At 43.5% G+C, this 14,671-nt stretch overlaps 1 protein-coding gene across 11 annotated transcripts in view; it reads left to right on the forward strand.

Moving 5' to 3' along the window:
* GBF1 (golgi brefeldin A resistant guanine nucleotide exchange factor 1) overlaps window positions 1-14,671 on the forward strand; it is a 154,950-nt gene that overhangs the window by 81,008 nt on the left and 59,271 nt on the right. For all 11 annotated transcript variants that reach the window (XM_090056760.1, XM_090056761.1, XM_090056752.1 and 8 more), the window contains exon 4: window positions 6,791-6,922. In XM_090056760.1, the coding sequence (XP_089912886.1) occupies window positions 6,791-6,922 (132 nt within the window). The remainder of the gene's footprint in view (window positions 1-6,790; window positions 6,923-14,671) is intronic.

Raw genomic sequence — 14,671 nt, forward strand, 5'->3', positions numbered from 1 at the left:
GTGGCTGAAATATTGAGGGTTAGCTGAAAGAAAAAAAAACATTCCAAAGAGCTAGCTTTCATAGGAGAGCCTGGCAATGCTTTTCTTTGACATGGATTTTTGTATGTGTCCCAAATATTGCTTTTATCTGTTGCTCAGTTAAATAAGAAAGTGGAAGGTTTGTTTGAATGTCATTCAGTACTTAATTGGGAAAGGTGTATCATATGCTTGAAACATTGCTCCCTGAATTGGTTGGTGTGTGTTACAGTGAGATGTATGTAATAATGTTTAAACAGTCTTCCCTAAGACTGGGTGTCAAAGGGCAACAGCTGCCGCATAAGAGGAGGCCAGGTCATGTGGTTTGAGTTGCAGTTGCCTGTCCTGGGGACAAATGATGTTGAAATAACTTGTCATAAACAATTTTTTCTCATTCATTTAATCTGATTCGGAACGCATAGCCGACCCTGATAAGAGTCACTCAGGAGTGAAGTGTTTAACTACCAGGGAAAGCAGCTTATGTGAGCATTTTAGATCAGGAATGTGCGAACAGCATATCAGCAACAAAATCTCTTCAGAGAGGGATCCAATCTCATGCATCAAAAGTAAAGGGGAATGAGCAGCATAATATGTACCTTGTTTGCTAAGATGCAGTTTCTACCAGCCTGACTTTGGGTGCAGCTGAGTAGGATCGCTGCTGGATCAGTCGCATCTTGATTAGTTGCTGCGTGGTGGCGGCAGTAGTTCCTAGTTTTTCTAGTCAGAGAGATTAAAGTGCTTTTATTTCAATTTTCAGCAAAGAATAAGTATCCTTAGTTCTGTGGCTGCTGCAGAGAGTGGGTAGTAGGCTGTAGCCCTGTAAAAACACAGCTTACAACTCAAAGGCCTGTGGCCCATATTCACAAAAAGATTTAGGTGACTAATTCCTATTTGAAGTCAATGGGATTTAGATACCTTAATCTGTAAGTGGATCTGGATATCAGCAACTGCAGCCCAGATAACCTGGATGTGAAACAGCAATGATCATAGGAATTAGTTTTGTGCTAATATAGCCAATCCAGAAGAGCTGGTTTCCTAATATATTGCTGAAATGATTAAGGACATTCCCTTCCCACTTCTTTAGCCCCCGTGCACTGTTTTGGATCATTGAAGCTTAATTCTGTGTTGTTATGATTGGTGTTTTGCTTTCTCATAATTGTGTTAGAGGGACTCCCAAACTTTCTGTTGAAGAAGAGGGGGAGGTATCCTGAAGCTGTTTCCCAAAGAAACCCAAACCCTCCATGAATCATTAGAAACCAGTTCGCTATAGTTTCCCCCATTTTGAGCAGTTTGAACAGGAAGAGCACTTAAATGGTGGGGAGGTACTGATGATCTTTTGATCTGCTTTCTCCTTGCATGCTACACTGTGTGTGGGGAGCCGTGTCTACACGAGACACTGATTGTGCAGTAGCCAAAAAATACTGCACAGTAGCGTGTCACAGCATGGACAGTGCTAATATGCTACTGTGGAGTATTATTAGGCTACTGTGCAGCAGTGTCATTTCAAATATGTTCACTGGGGCTGCTGTGCAGTAACACCAGTTACTGTGCATTTATTTAGTACTTGCTAATACAACTACTAAATAAACATGCAGTAATGACTGTGCAGTAGCATCTCGTGTAGATGCACCCTCTGTGTGTACACGCATATGCACAGGGGATATTGTAGCTTCTGGTGCACATGTAAAATCAGGTGACGACACAGAGGAGCCTCTAGTGTTTGAGAGCCTGTGCATTGGAAAGCGTCTTTTCCTGAGAAGTGTACTGGGAGAGTACAACATTTGTAAGCCTCTGGCTAGTGATGACTACCTCGCTGGAAAGTTATGTGATGTCTGACCCCAGCAAAGAAAGAGCTGAGACATGTGAACATACACATTTTCCATGATGTTTTTAACAATGGTCTGACAATTAGGTTTTTTATCATACTTACCCAAATCCAAGATGATTTTGAATTTAAGACACCCCCCCCCCCAGTTATTAGATTCTAGACATGGGAAATTAATTTTCCCCGCCTAGAATCAGTTGTTTGAGGGTCCTCTTAAATTTAGCCTCCTCTTCCCCACCCCCACCACAAGGAAAGCAGCAGCTGGGGAGCAAGCAGCCTGCCCCATAATCTTTGCCACCTGCCCCACCCCCATGCCTGCCCCCTGCTGTCTGTCCTGTCCCTACCTTGTGCTGTCCCTCCTGCCATTTGTGCCTGCTCTTCCCCCCCATCCCCACCATTTACCTTTTGCAGCTGCTCTGGCTCTGTCTCTCCCCAGCACCACATGCCCCTTTCTCCCACACTCACCCTCACTCAGCGTACCCCCGCTATCAGCTACATGAGCCACCCTGGTCCTGTCTGGAGCTGCAGCAGCTGCTTGCCTGGCCTGTACTCAGATCTAAGAAGAGCCACCTTCTTCTCCCCGCTCTGCCCCCCCCCGCCCCCCCGCTGGATGGAGAAAAAAATCTTGTCTTAGATTTGAATAAATACAGTAAGTCTAAATTTCAAACCTTACATATTTCATTTAGTCATCTGAAGAACTTGAAACAATCGATTACCAGTTTCTTTGAACTAGGGGAGCCCTGTTAATGCACAAGCCTTTTTACCATGTATTCTTATCAAGCCTTTCATTGAAAAGTGATTGTGGGAGTCCCAGGGTGATCTTTGGACTACTTATCATGACCTTGCAGACCACGCTAGGGTAAACCTTTATTATAAAAGGTGTTTCATCTGTCAGCTGCCTGTAGTGTTATTGATTCTATGGCATTGTTGGGAATGTCTGCTGTCCTGAACTGGACCTGAGGAAGGGCATCATATGCCCAAAATCATGGGTAATATTTCTCCCATCTATACACTTGGTCCAATAAAGGTGTTGCCTCACAAATCTTACTTCTTGCATATTTCTTGGACCATCGAGGCTACAATGGCACTACAGTGTCCCTAGGAGGAAGGGATGTGGTTGCTTACAAACAATTGTGCTTTCAAAGACCTCTCCAAGGGTCTGTATCCTCCATCCACAGGTGTTATCATGTGAATGTAACTGCTTTTCTTGTTTGTGGGGGTCTTCTGGATCTAAAAGTATAAACTGAAGGACCAGGGCTTTTCAGCTTGATGGCCATAGTTTTGACTTTGGGGGATCCTAGTCTTTAACTGCATCATATTACAAATTACCTTATCCTTGTAAGGGCTTTAACTAGCAGTAAAAAGACACTTTTTTCCCTAATTGAAGATGACACATGTAGCTCAGATACCAACTGGGTGATAAAGACGCTATGTAATATGATACCCTTGTAATATGTTCTAGCATGGGGATGACCAAAATACAGCCTGTGGGCTGAAGGGAGCCACATCATCTGGCCTGTAGGGTTCCCTATGGGCCCAGAAATTTGGTGGTATCATGTATGGTGGGTAGCATTCAGTTGACGTGGCTCTGGAAGCTGCTGCAATTAATGCTTCCTCTGTTTGTCCTGGTATCAAATTTCCAGACCCATGGAGAGCCTCATGAGCTGGATCTGGATTATGGAGCTATGCAGGCGGTGGCAGCATGGTGCTGAAAAATTGGTGGTGGGAGGAGCAGCAGGTGCTGTAGCTTCAGAAACTGTAGCAGTTAACAAAGCTATCACCAAAATCCAGCCCTGCCGGTCAGATCATGTACTCTGGATCCAGCCCACAGATTGGCCCATTGCCACTCATCCAGTCTGTGGGCCCAGCGGAGTTGGATACCACTGTTCAAGCACATTGTGGTTCTGTCCACTCATTTTTCCTGTTTAGACTGGGAAGGTATACTAGACCTCTTTATAGAGAGCCTAGCCAACTGCCCATCAGGAATGATTGGGGGGGGTACAGAATGCTGCCACCCACCACGCTGCGCTGCCACTGCCTTCCAGGAACAGGGGGAAGGGGAAGCTTGCCCTGCCTTCCCCTCTATCCCCCTCAGCCAGCACCCCATGCTGTTGCTGTCTGCAGGGCCAGGGGGGCAGAATGAGGCCAGCAGCGCTGGCTTGGCCCCACCCCGCTCCATCCCTGCTGCCATGCTGCCGCCTCCTGTCTGGCAACCAATCAGACAACCAATCAGAGTGTGAATAAAGCGTTACAAACAGACAGACAGACAGACTAAGGCTTTTATAATATTAGAATGGACTGTGATGCATCATCGGTATGTTGAATACTACCATTCTTTATCTTGTTCTGTTATAATTGAATCGATCTCTGACTAAAGCTCAGTTCAAGTAATGTTGAGGATGGTTGAGAGGTATGGGGAAAATGGCAGAGATTTTATATAACTCCTCAGGTGGTGCCTGTGTATTCAGGTTCTTGGTCTGGGGTTGGTCAAGTCCTGAGCATCTCTTGAAATGGACAGGAATAATATTGTTATCTCTGTTGGAAAAGACTAAAGTTATGAGGCCTAAGTGATATGGAACCTAGCTTCCTAAGACACCAGCTTTTCTTCGGTGTCATACTGTGGCATTTATGAAAACAGCATTTTAAGTGGTCAGTCCCTGGTTTGAAAGAAGTAGCAGAGGATTATTCCTGTGAAAGATCCTCAGGCAGGGGCTCTTAATACACATAGCTGATAACGCCTACATTGATTAACAGTCAAAACGGGGCTCATCTGTCTTTCAAGGATCTTGAGGGAGTGGGTTGAAAGAAGGCTAGGTGGTTTGGCAGGTATATACAATGGATTGCTTAAAATGCTTGACTGCTTTGATAGATTGGATCAGCTTTGGGGACAGTGGTAAAATTGCTGAATATTTCTTCTATCATACACGTACAAGTGCCTATAGCTATGGATAAGTGCTCTATTAAACAAGCTTAAATAAACATTGATGAAAGCATGTCTTATGATCTCTGCATTTCCATGAGTTAGTGAGAGACGACACAGTTGTAATGTCATACCAGAATATTATCTGACAAGCTGGGGGAGTTGTCCTTGAGCCAAAAAGTTGAATCATCACGTTCCTTTTAACTGCTCTTCGTCTTTAGTTGTAGTGGCCTGATTTGAACTGGTGGCCTTAAAGATAAAAGACTGTACATGCAGTTAACAGTCTCTATAGTTAGCTTCCTTTGTAATTATATTTATTGCAGGCAATAGATTAAAATGCAATTAAAAGTTACTTCAGTTTCACTTTGTAATGGCTTACATGGATTTGTATTGCTTTTTAAAGTATGTGAGTATGTGTGCATGTGCACAGATGCACATGCACACACACTATATTAATACATGCACACACACATTTATATATATTAATTTTCACTATTACATTAGCACACTTAGAACCGTATAAGTTTCTGATCTTTATATTTGAGTTGCCGTTATATTAGATCTTGCTTATTTGTCATACTGTCAGTTTCCTTGAAGAAAAGCTATACAGAAATCTTGCCAGGATAAAAACTGAGACTTTGTCTCAGGCTGCAGAGATGTATCTTCTTTCTGAAAAAGCTCATATTACAAATGTATAAAATACCAGATCAGCAGGAAGGTGAGTGCCAGTGTTCATGTGATGCTGAGCCATTAGTTGTGTTAACTTTCACTAAATGTAAAAAGGAGGTTTTGGAGAGTACAGGAATTTTAAGTCAAGTCTCTGTATTTGGATGGGGAGAAGTGGTGTGTAGTGTTGCTAGGGCCTTACTTTCAGTTTGTTAATCTGAATTAAATTCTGGTGCCCTGATCATCCTTGTCACCAATCCCAATAGTCTGGTGTTCCCCCTTGGCTTTTCTTCTAGCACTTCATACTGTATGTAGTACCTTGATCTGTATGGTTGATTCTGTTTTGTTTAGGTGTGTACATTTTTCCCTAATTCTTGCTTCTCTCCTTACTTATACTATCCTCATAATTTTGGTCTGCAGTTTGGTTTTATCTACTCTTCTCTGTTAGCACTGATTATTGTAAAAGATTTGCAAGTTCTTTCTTAAAATGATCTGTGCATCTGTCAGTCTCTCCAGCAAGCGGGAATGAAAAATACGCTATTTTCCCCTTAAGTTAGGAGGCTTTTTAAATTGTTTGGCTCAGTTTTTGTTCTACTCAACAGAATGAAGGTTGTCTCGAACCTGAGCTTCAATACAAATACTTCAGACTTACCACCAAAACTGTCCATGTGTTTGCACTATACATGTGGATGGGTATGCTGTATACAAAGAGTGGATATTGTGGGGGTATGGGAGAAAATGATCCTGCTTCAATACAGCAAACATGATCTCATTTATAGGCATCCTAGGAAAATGCTGCACTATCTGCCAATTAATTAAAGCATTAATCTAAGGAGCAGCAGCTCTGTGGTGTTTACATAGTGCTCTTACAATGGGAGCTCATTCAGGAGGCTCCAGAAGGCTGTTTGGAAGATCAGTACATTTGCATAAGAATTAAGAAGCTTCATAAACCCTTCCTTGCTCTACCATATTCCTCTTTTTCAGAGAAACGCCTCCACTTTTCCACTGGTCTTCTGAAATAAATAATGAATTTGCAGGGCTTCCTTGGAGACTAAGCTGAGGCAGATTTTTAGAGGAAAATTAAATGAAAGCTAATGAATGAGACTATAATGTGATGAGCATATTGGCAATGTGAGTACTTAATGTGATTTGTAAACTCCAGTGGCGTGCTAGATAATATTACACGTGCAAAACATGCTGCCAATCAAAGAAGAGATGGCCAGAGCTGTACGTCAGGGTTCTACAGACTTGGCAATCTTATTGTTAATCACTGGTTTTGATTCACAGGAACTGCTTTTTACTTATGTATCCTGGCAGTTGGTGAGCTAGATCTCTAATGATGACTTCTGTTTGTTTTATTACAGAGCTTACAGAAATTGAGCCCAATGTCTTTCTCCGACCCTTTCTGGAGGTCATCCGGTCTGAGGACACTACAGGTCCCATTACTGGGTTAGCCCTGACGTCTGTGAACAAGTTCCTCTCATATGCACTAATAGGTATGGAATATTGAGCACTGGCCTCTTCCAAAATGTGGTCAGATATATCTTCTTGAAATGGCATGTTTATGGCTGTAATATGTATTGGTGATCTTCTTTGCTTTGAAGCCTACCTTGAGCAGTGGTGAGATGTGGAATGGCAGAATCCTGATTTAATGCTTGGGAAACAGGAAGAGGGATTACCATACAACTACCTTTTGTATGCTGGTTGTGGATAGTAATAGTTAGGTTGACCATATTATTTTCAAGGAAATCTGGGACACTGACCAGTCTCTCCCCCCTCCTCAGTCAGTGGCACTGCTGCAGGCAGAGGCAGGTGGATAGGGATGTAGGGTACAGTCCAGTGGAGAGGCAGAGAGGCATGGTTCACCAGGCTGACAAGTGGGCAGACACCACCTTTTCTGTGAGGGAGTAAGATGAGTGGATTGGAGTGGTGCCGAGCCCTACCTGCCCCCTGCTTTCAGCTGCTGCTCAGGAGGAGCTGGGCTAGACACTTGTGGGCAGGGTGGTGCCTACTCCAGTCCACCCACCTTGGTTCCTTACAGCAGCAGTGGTGCCTGATTGTCTACCTGCCTGGTGCACTATGCTGTTCTGCCTCCCTGCTGGATTGCATCCCACATCCATATGTGATTCCAGCACTTTTGTTTCAGTTTTCACCAGCTGGCTGGGACTAGCCTATGAAATCCGGGACTGGCCAAATTGGGACATATGGTTACCCTAGTAATAGCCCTATCACTTTCAGTCTCTGTTAACCTTTATGTGCCCTTCAGGGCATTTAAAAATAAAGGCAAATTGTGCCTTGGACTGTTTAGTGCATGCACTGGGTAGAACATAAGAAAAGGAGTGGGGAATGGCAAACAAGAACAAGGGTTATGATAATAGGTTTGTGCACAAGGGAGATAATAGAACTCAACTGCTTCGCAAATAATTTTATTTCCACAATTGGATTCTGAGGTGGGTGGGTGCCCATCCTGTGCTCTTGGAAAATGTGTTTCAGTTGATGTGGCAGGGCAGGTTGTGCTGCTGCTTTTTTGTTGTTGTTGTTTTAAATCTGTAAGTTTCTAGTATTCTTTAGGAAGAGTAAGGACAATCCATTTTGGACCTGAAAATGCGCTGGTAGGATCTGGGAACATCACTGGATTTGGGGGTAGAGGGTAGTGCTTTGTATTGTTCTGTAGCACCCCCTTGTGGTTAAATGTACTAAGTTGTGTGTTCTGACAGATGGTAAAGGATGGCTTCAAGTTGGAAGAATTTGCACTTTGATTCAGTGATGGGGCTGAGGGCTCCTATCATATATGCTGCAGCTGAAACTGGTGAGAGCTTCAGATGACAGTTCCTGTTTTAAGGAAAATGCAACTAGAAAGCTTTGTTTCCACACAGAGAACTCTAATCACTTCCGTTTCATAAGAAACACATCCCCTGGGTTAAGAAAAGAAACACTAAGCTTATTTGGATCTTTGTGACCTGGCAGTTGGAGTAGACACTCTTTTCTATTGGAAGTAGTCCTTGATTCCTCTGTGTAAATACTTTGTTGCTACTTTCTAAACAAGTCTTCAAGACAACTGTGCGATTGCAGAGGTTTGTTGCTACCTGTACTTGTGCTTAGCACCACCTACAGGAATCTCTCTTCTTTCTTTCTGGTCCTTGCTCTTTTCTTTCCCTTTTATTAAGATGAGCATTGAGAAGCTTTTACCCAGTTGCTCTTATCAACTCTTTCTTCTTTGGAGGTAAACATAAACTTGGTGGAAGCTGGAGAGCTGTGTGCACATGGATTGTAGTGATGTGGAAAATAGAGGTGTTTTGGAACCAAAGTGTGAAAGAGAGCTTGTAGGAACAGCCTTGAATGGGTCTGATTGTAACCTTCGTGTCTTGAGGAAGTGATTACTGAGCAGAGTTGTGTGTGCATAGTACATTGATTACATGATAGAAACCATCCAAAATGTGAATGTAATTAATGTGATAGTGAAACGTTAGCAACAGATGAACCCTGTATAAGCAACAATGCTAGTATGTTCCATCCTGGTAGGAAAAGAGTATGATGTCTTCCTGTGTGTGACTGTGAACTAGGAAGTAGGACCAGAATGACTGTCTTTGTGTCGTAATATACAAGCAATAGGCCTGCATGCTCAGTTTTAATCAGCAGGATGACTGCATGAATGGCTAAAGACATTTGGTTTGTGTTTTTTAGTTTTAACAAAACAAAAAAACTGAACAGAAAAAAGCTGAACACAAAATGATTAAAAGCTAATTTCCTGTGTGACCTGTAGCTAATTATGATACCCTTGGCAGGAGGTTGCCCCGAAAATAGCGTGTATGAACATTTGTGTGTGTGTTTGTGCAGAAACCTGACATGTACTGTTCAAGCAGATGGGCATCTTTTGGATTTTGTTTTGGAACAGGACATGTAATCTAAATCCTCAGCAGTTGCTTTAGGTGGCATTCACAGGGGCCTTCCTTTTGTGCTGCTCCAGACATAAGCAAGGCTGGGATTAACGGTGCTGATTGAATGTCTGGCTAGGGCGGTATTGTTGAAGTAACGCCCTGTCATTCTTACCTTACATTTTGTAATATTAACTTAGCTCCACTGCTTCAGAGAAGTATCTAGGTGGTTTCTAAAAATAAGTAGAATTTAACACTGTCCTTAATATGTGAGCCTATTAGAGGGTATACAGAGAGAAGCAGAAATGATTTGAGGACAAACACTATGGAGAAATGTAGTATGACTGGTGTTTGCAATGTTATCTGCTTTACTCAGTTCACTGTTTTCATTGTGCTCGGAGCAGCTTTCTGGATTTGCCAGGGTAATTTTTACTATTTATGCCACCAGGCTCAGCATGCCTGTAGTTACTGTCCACACTTCCACAACTTTCAGCTCTGTCAGCATGATGTACCAGTGATGTTTCTTTTGTGTAGACTGAAGGAGTATATGCCTCCTGTAATAGTGGAACTGATTTATATTGATTTTTATGTTGTGGCGGCAATAAGATTTCCTCACTTCTGATCAGGTTTTGTTCAATTTCTTCTTCCATTGTAAAAGTGTGCTGCTGCAAGCCCTGCATAATAGTCTGACCAGTAATAAATATCATATTTACTCAAATATAAGACAAGGCTTTCCTCCTAATTAACATGGGGGAAACCACCGTCCCTCCTATTAAATACATTGTCTATCATTAAACTGCTGTTAGAAGCAGCATGTGCTCAGTCATGGAAACCAGCTGTGAAGTTGAGTGAATGTAGCCCATGCTAAGTGTGCCCATGAAACAAGTTCTTTTTTTTTTTTAAGGAAAATTTTGTGTGTTCCAAGTCAAATCAGCCAAATCAATTCCAAATCTGTGAACCAGTCAAGAACCAAACGCATCCCTATTGCCTGCAAACATCTTCCACCCCCACCTGGGGTTTCAGATGCTTCCAAATCTTTTGGCAGGCGTCCTACGTGCAGGCTCAAGCCAGAGACTTGGGTTTCGGATGCCCTAATTTCTGCTTGCCCTCAGCCGTATGACTGCCTGAGCAAGCTAGGGAGGTGTCTTCCACAGGGCTAGGTTAGTGCAGTCCATCTGAAAAGGGTAGTGTGCCCATTTTGCTCAGTCCCCCTCAGCACCAACTCTTTTTCAAGTCATGGTGAGCCCCTACATCGAATACATTTTGACATCCTCTTCATTCCCACAGCTGAATATTTCCATTGATTCCTGTTTTTTCGTGAGACTTAAATGTCTGGCAAATGTCATCAAACTTCTTTGTAACTGAGAGACTCTGTGGCCTCCTCTTTCAACCTGTCACATGCGATTAATGTGGCTCAGCCCTTTATGGGGTGGAGACAGGCCAGGCAGCCTCATTTGCATATATATTTTTGGAGCGTCCCTCCAAAACACAAGTGGGGGCTAATTAGCATATGGATCCTTTGTGGAGGGGATCTGGAGTACAAACACATACTGAACAGGGTTGGGCTGTGGGGCCACCATGGCTTGAAATGTTGTTGACTCTGCTGGGGCCCAGCTCAGTGAACTATATCAGGGGTACTTGACCTCTAGCCTGTGGGCCAAATGCAGCCTGCAGAGCCATATGTATCCAGCCCATGGGGCTTTTCATGGATTGGAAGATTTGTTGGCAGGGGAGGGTGGCTAACAAATTCCCAGACCCTGAGCCCCATGCAGCAGTTTGGGGTTGGGTCATGCTTCCTCCCCCACCCCCATGGCTGGGAGGCTGGGCCACACCCTTCCTCCCAGGGCTGGATGGACTGGGCCATACCACCTTTCCCTCACGGGGCTGGGTTGGGGCCACTCAAGCCTCATTCTCCCACTTGAGGCTGGGCCACGGTCCCTCCCTTCCCCTGCAAGGCCAGGTTGGAGCTGGAATGCCCCTTGATCGCCTCTGCGGAGCTGGATGGGGCTGTGCTGTGACTGCCTCATGCTGGGTTGGGATCATCAGCCTGATCTGACTTGGGGATGGCCTGGGCACTGCCTATCTGATCCATCAGCCAAAAAGGTAGAGCCACTGAACTATAAGATAAGTCATGGACCTTTTGGCTCTGAACTGATATCATGCATAGTTTGTACTATGCATAAGTAGGCACAAAACTGCTGCTCAAAAGTGTGTTTATGGAATACCTGTGCTAAAACTTGTAGCAGTTTGCAGCAAGTTAAAATGCATCAATTCTGAATGAAGTTACCCATAGTAATTTGCATATATGTAATTTGTGTTTATTGTGGAATCAGCATTTTTTAGTCCCTGGCATTGCAAACTACCAAGGAGGGATGGGGGTGGGGAGCAGGTAACTGCTGTGGTTTTGACTCTGACCCTGAGTCTGAGTCAGGGCCAGAGTCAGATCCAGACCTACAACAGTCTCCTGTACTGTTCTGCTTGTCCCCTGCAGCTTCTGGTCTCGCCTCTGTTACCCCACTCTCCCATTATGGTCTTTTACAGTTCACTCCTTTCCATGTTGTGCTCAGAGAGGTAATAGAGCCTGAGGAGAATCCGACAGTAAGAGGGGGAGAAGGAGGGCTGAAGGAGCAAGGGGGCCACCTGACTCCTTCTCCCCAAACTATTTTTTTTGCTGTAGCAGTAGAAGAGGGATGGATTCAAGACAGCCCTCCAGTAATTAGATTCTACACCTGGAAATTTATACCTGTTTATACATTTTTATATATAGACTTTAATGAGGTCATCTTATATTCACAATCCTCTTATATTCAATTAAATATGGTACCTGGTAATTAGCCAGGTCCTGGGGTACATGCTCACTGCATGCTAGACTTTTCTTCCTACACAGAAGATGCACATTAGGGCTTTTTTTCCCCCTGATCTTAGTTCTACTCTACCTGCAGGCTTTTCATGTTTTCTGAATAAAAGCCACCCTAATTATGTTCCTATTTTCACATTCTTTCACCAGTGCAGGAGATGAGTCAAAAGAGCAATTGTATTGTGGACTTTCTGCTAGATTTTGCAGTTTGCTTTTGCTTTTAAACCATGCCTTTTTGTAGCCGGGTTTTGTGGGTTTTTTGCTTCTCTTTAAGCAGGAGAGCTGGATTACCTGAATGCCTGAGCTTGTTCTTCCTTCTTCTATCTCTGCCTCCTTGTTCTGATTTATTTTACTTCCTTTAATTCTTGCTTAGAGGTACCAACAACAAAGGAGTATCCTCAGAAGATGAAGAGCCTGAAGTGTCTGCGTCCCTTTCCTTGGCTTTCCTTCCTGCTGTGCCAAGGAAGCCCCTGTAATGACTTCTTTGCTGTTTGCTGTTAAGTTTCCAAGTCTCTATCAGTTGCAGGTGACTGTTTTCAGAGCTACTGCTCATTTTAGTTTCCCTTCTATCAAAAAGAGTAGACATTAATGGCTTTATTCCCCGGTGTACTTCCCAGCCTCTTGAATTCTGTTCTAAATGGAAAAAGGAGCCATTATATTCTTTAATCTCCTCCGTTTTCTACTATGAAAGGCCATGTTGCTTTATTTTAAAATATTGAACTTCAGGCCTGGTAAATTGTGATGACAAGTTTTGAGGTGCATCGCTAAAGCTGTGATAGGGAGTAAAGATGAAAGTAGCTGATGGTGCTGCGTATTAGGACTGAAGTAGATTATCTGTGATGTGGGTAGAATCCAGACCTAAAGTAACAGGTGACCTATGGGGTGCAATGGAAGGACATGGGTACAGCTGTGTAGGCAAGAATAATTGCATCCTTTTTGCAAAATAACTGTTTCTGGGCAGTGCTAATAGTCTTTATTTTTCACAGAGGCAACTTGTTCCCAATTTATTTTTAAAAGTATTCTTAGTCCAGAGCAAGTTGAGACTGCTGCAGGTGGTTGTTAAACTGAGAAGTAACTCAGTTATTATAATTATTGAATTTAAATGAAGGTCTTGTCTATAGCAGACATTTTCCTCCTATCCTTGATATAACCAAATCTCTTTTCTGTATTGTCATGCTGATGTAGATGAGGTACTGGCTGCTACTGGTATTTTAACCATTTGGTCACCCAGCCTAGTTCAAAACAGACACCTAGGGCACCTATACGCATGCCCAGTGCCTGCTAATTAGCACGCGGCAGAGCAGACTGGATTAATTGAGTCTGCTGGAGCATGCTAATTAGCACGCAGCCTGTGCAGTTTTGTGTATTCCATGTCTGCCCCCCCCACCCCCCCAAGTGCGTGTAAAGATGCCCCTGGAGTGGCTGCCACATTGTCTGCTAGTTCTCCAGTGATGGAGATGAGTAGGTAGCGGCAATAACAGGGAAATGGAGGGGCAAAGTAGTTAGTGTAGACATAGTCCAGATGTTGGATTAGAAACCATTATAATCCTAAGAAATGAAATTCCTGTTTTTAGGTCAGGCTTCCTTCAACACTGAGGTTTTCTGGTGCTGGTCCATGTGACTAATTGTCAGTTAGAAATAACTAATCAAAACTCCCCAGATAGATTCTCACAATTTCTCACTAACATGCAGGAGTTGCCAAAATATGTAAAAGGTAGACTTCAGAGATGGGTTAGTTCTGCCCAAGATAAAGCTGCACTCATGTTGGGGGAGGTTGTGGTGTGCGGTAGGAGGGAGAGACTTTTGCAGCCCTTAGTGCCAAAGTGAGTGACAGGCCATTTATGTACCGTGGTGCCATTTCTTCCCTGTGTAGCTCTGTGGGCAACTGGCTGTACAGATCTGCTCAACATGATGGGGTTGCTTTCTGTGCTGATACCTCATTGCATAATGAGGGCAATTTCCTTCAGTACCTCAGCCTTAGCCTTAGCCTTTAAGGTGTGAATACAACTGGAGTTCAAGAAGGATTCTGTAAAAGCTTTTTTGCAAAGAATGAGGCCTCTTCACTGGGTTTCCCTGTCATTTGGTGTTTTACTGGAGTTCAAGGGGCCCCACCCATCCTCAATTAATGAGGTATTAACCAGTGTTTAGTTTATCTCCTTTCTTTTCTAACGACTGTTTAGTTAAGAAGGTAACAAGATTCTTGCTTGATGCAGTATTGTTTAAGTGAGAATGAAATCAAAGCCAGAGGCAGCTTTTCCAAAGCCACTGTAATGTGCCACCAGATATGGTTACTGGCAACAATCCTGCCTTTAACTCTCAGCTGCATCCGTGTTTGTAGCTACAAAAGATTGAAATGGAGAGAGGAGCCTTGATGAATGATTGAAGAGGAAGGCCTGAAGCTCTGCTGTCTAAATCATGGTTCTGCCTGTCCACCTTTTTCCCCTGGGAATTCTTTCTGGTCCCTTTCCTTCCCTCTCCCCTGCTCTTTGGGAGGGAACGCAGGCAAAGGGCAA

This window comes from Crocodylus siamensis, chromosome 7 (genome assembly GCF_052110815.1).
Source record: "Crocodylus siamensis isolate JL-2025a chromosome 7, ASM5211081v1, whole genome shotgun sequence".
Classification (NCBI taxonomy): Eukaryota; Metazoa; Chordata; order Crocodylia; family Crocodylidae; genus Crocodylus; species Crocodylus siamensis.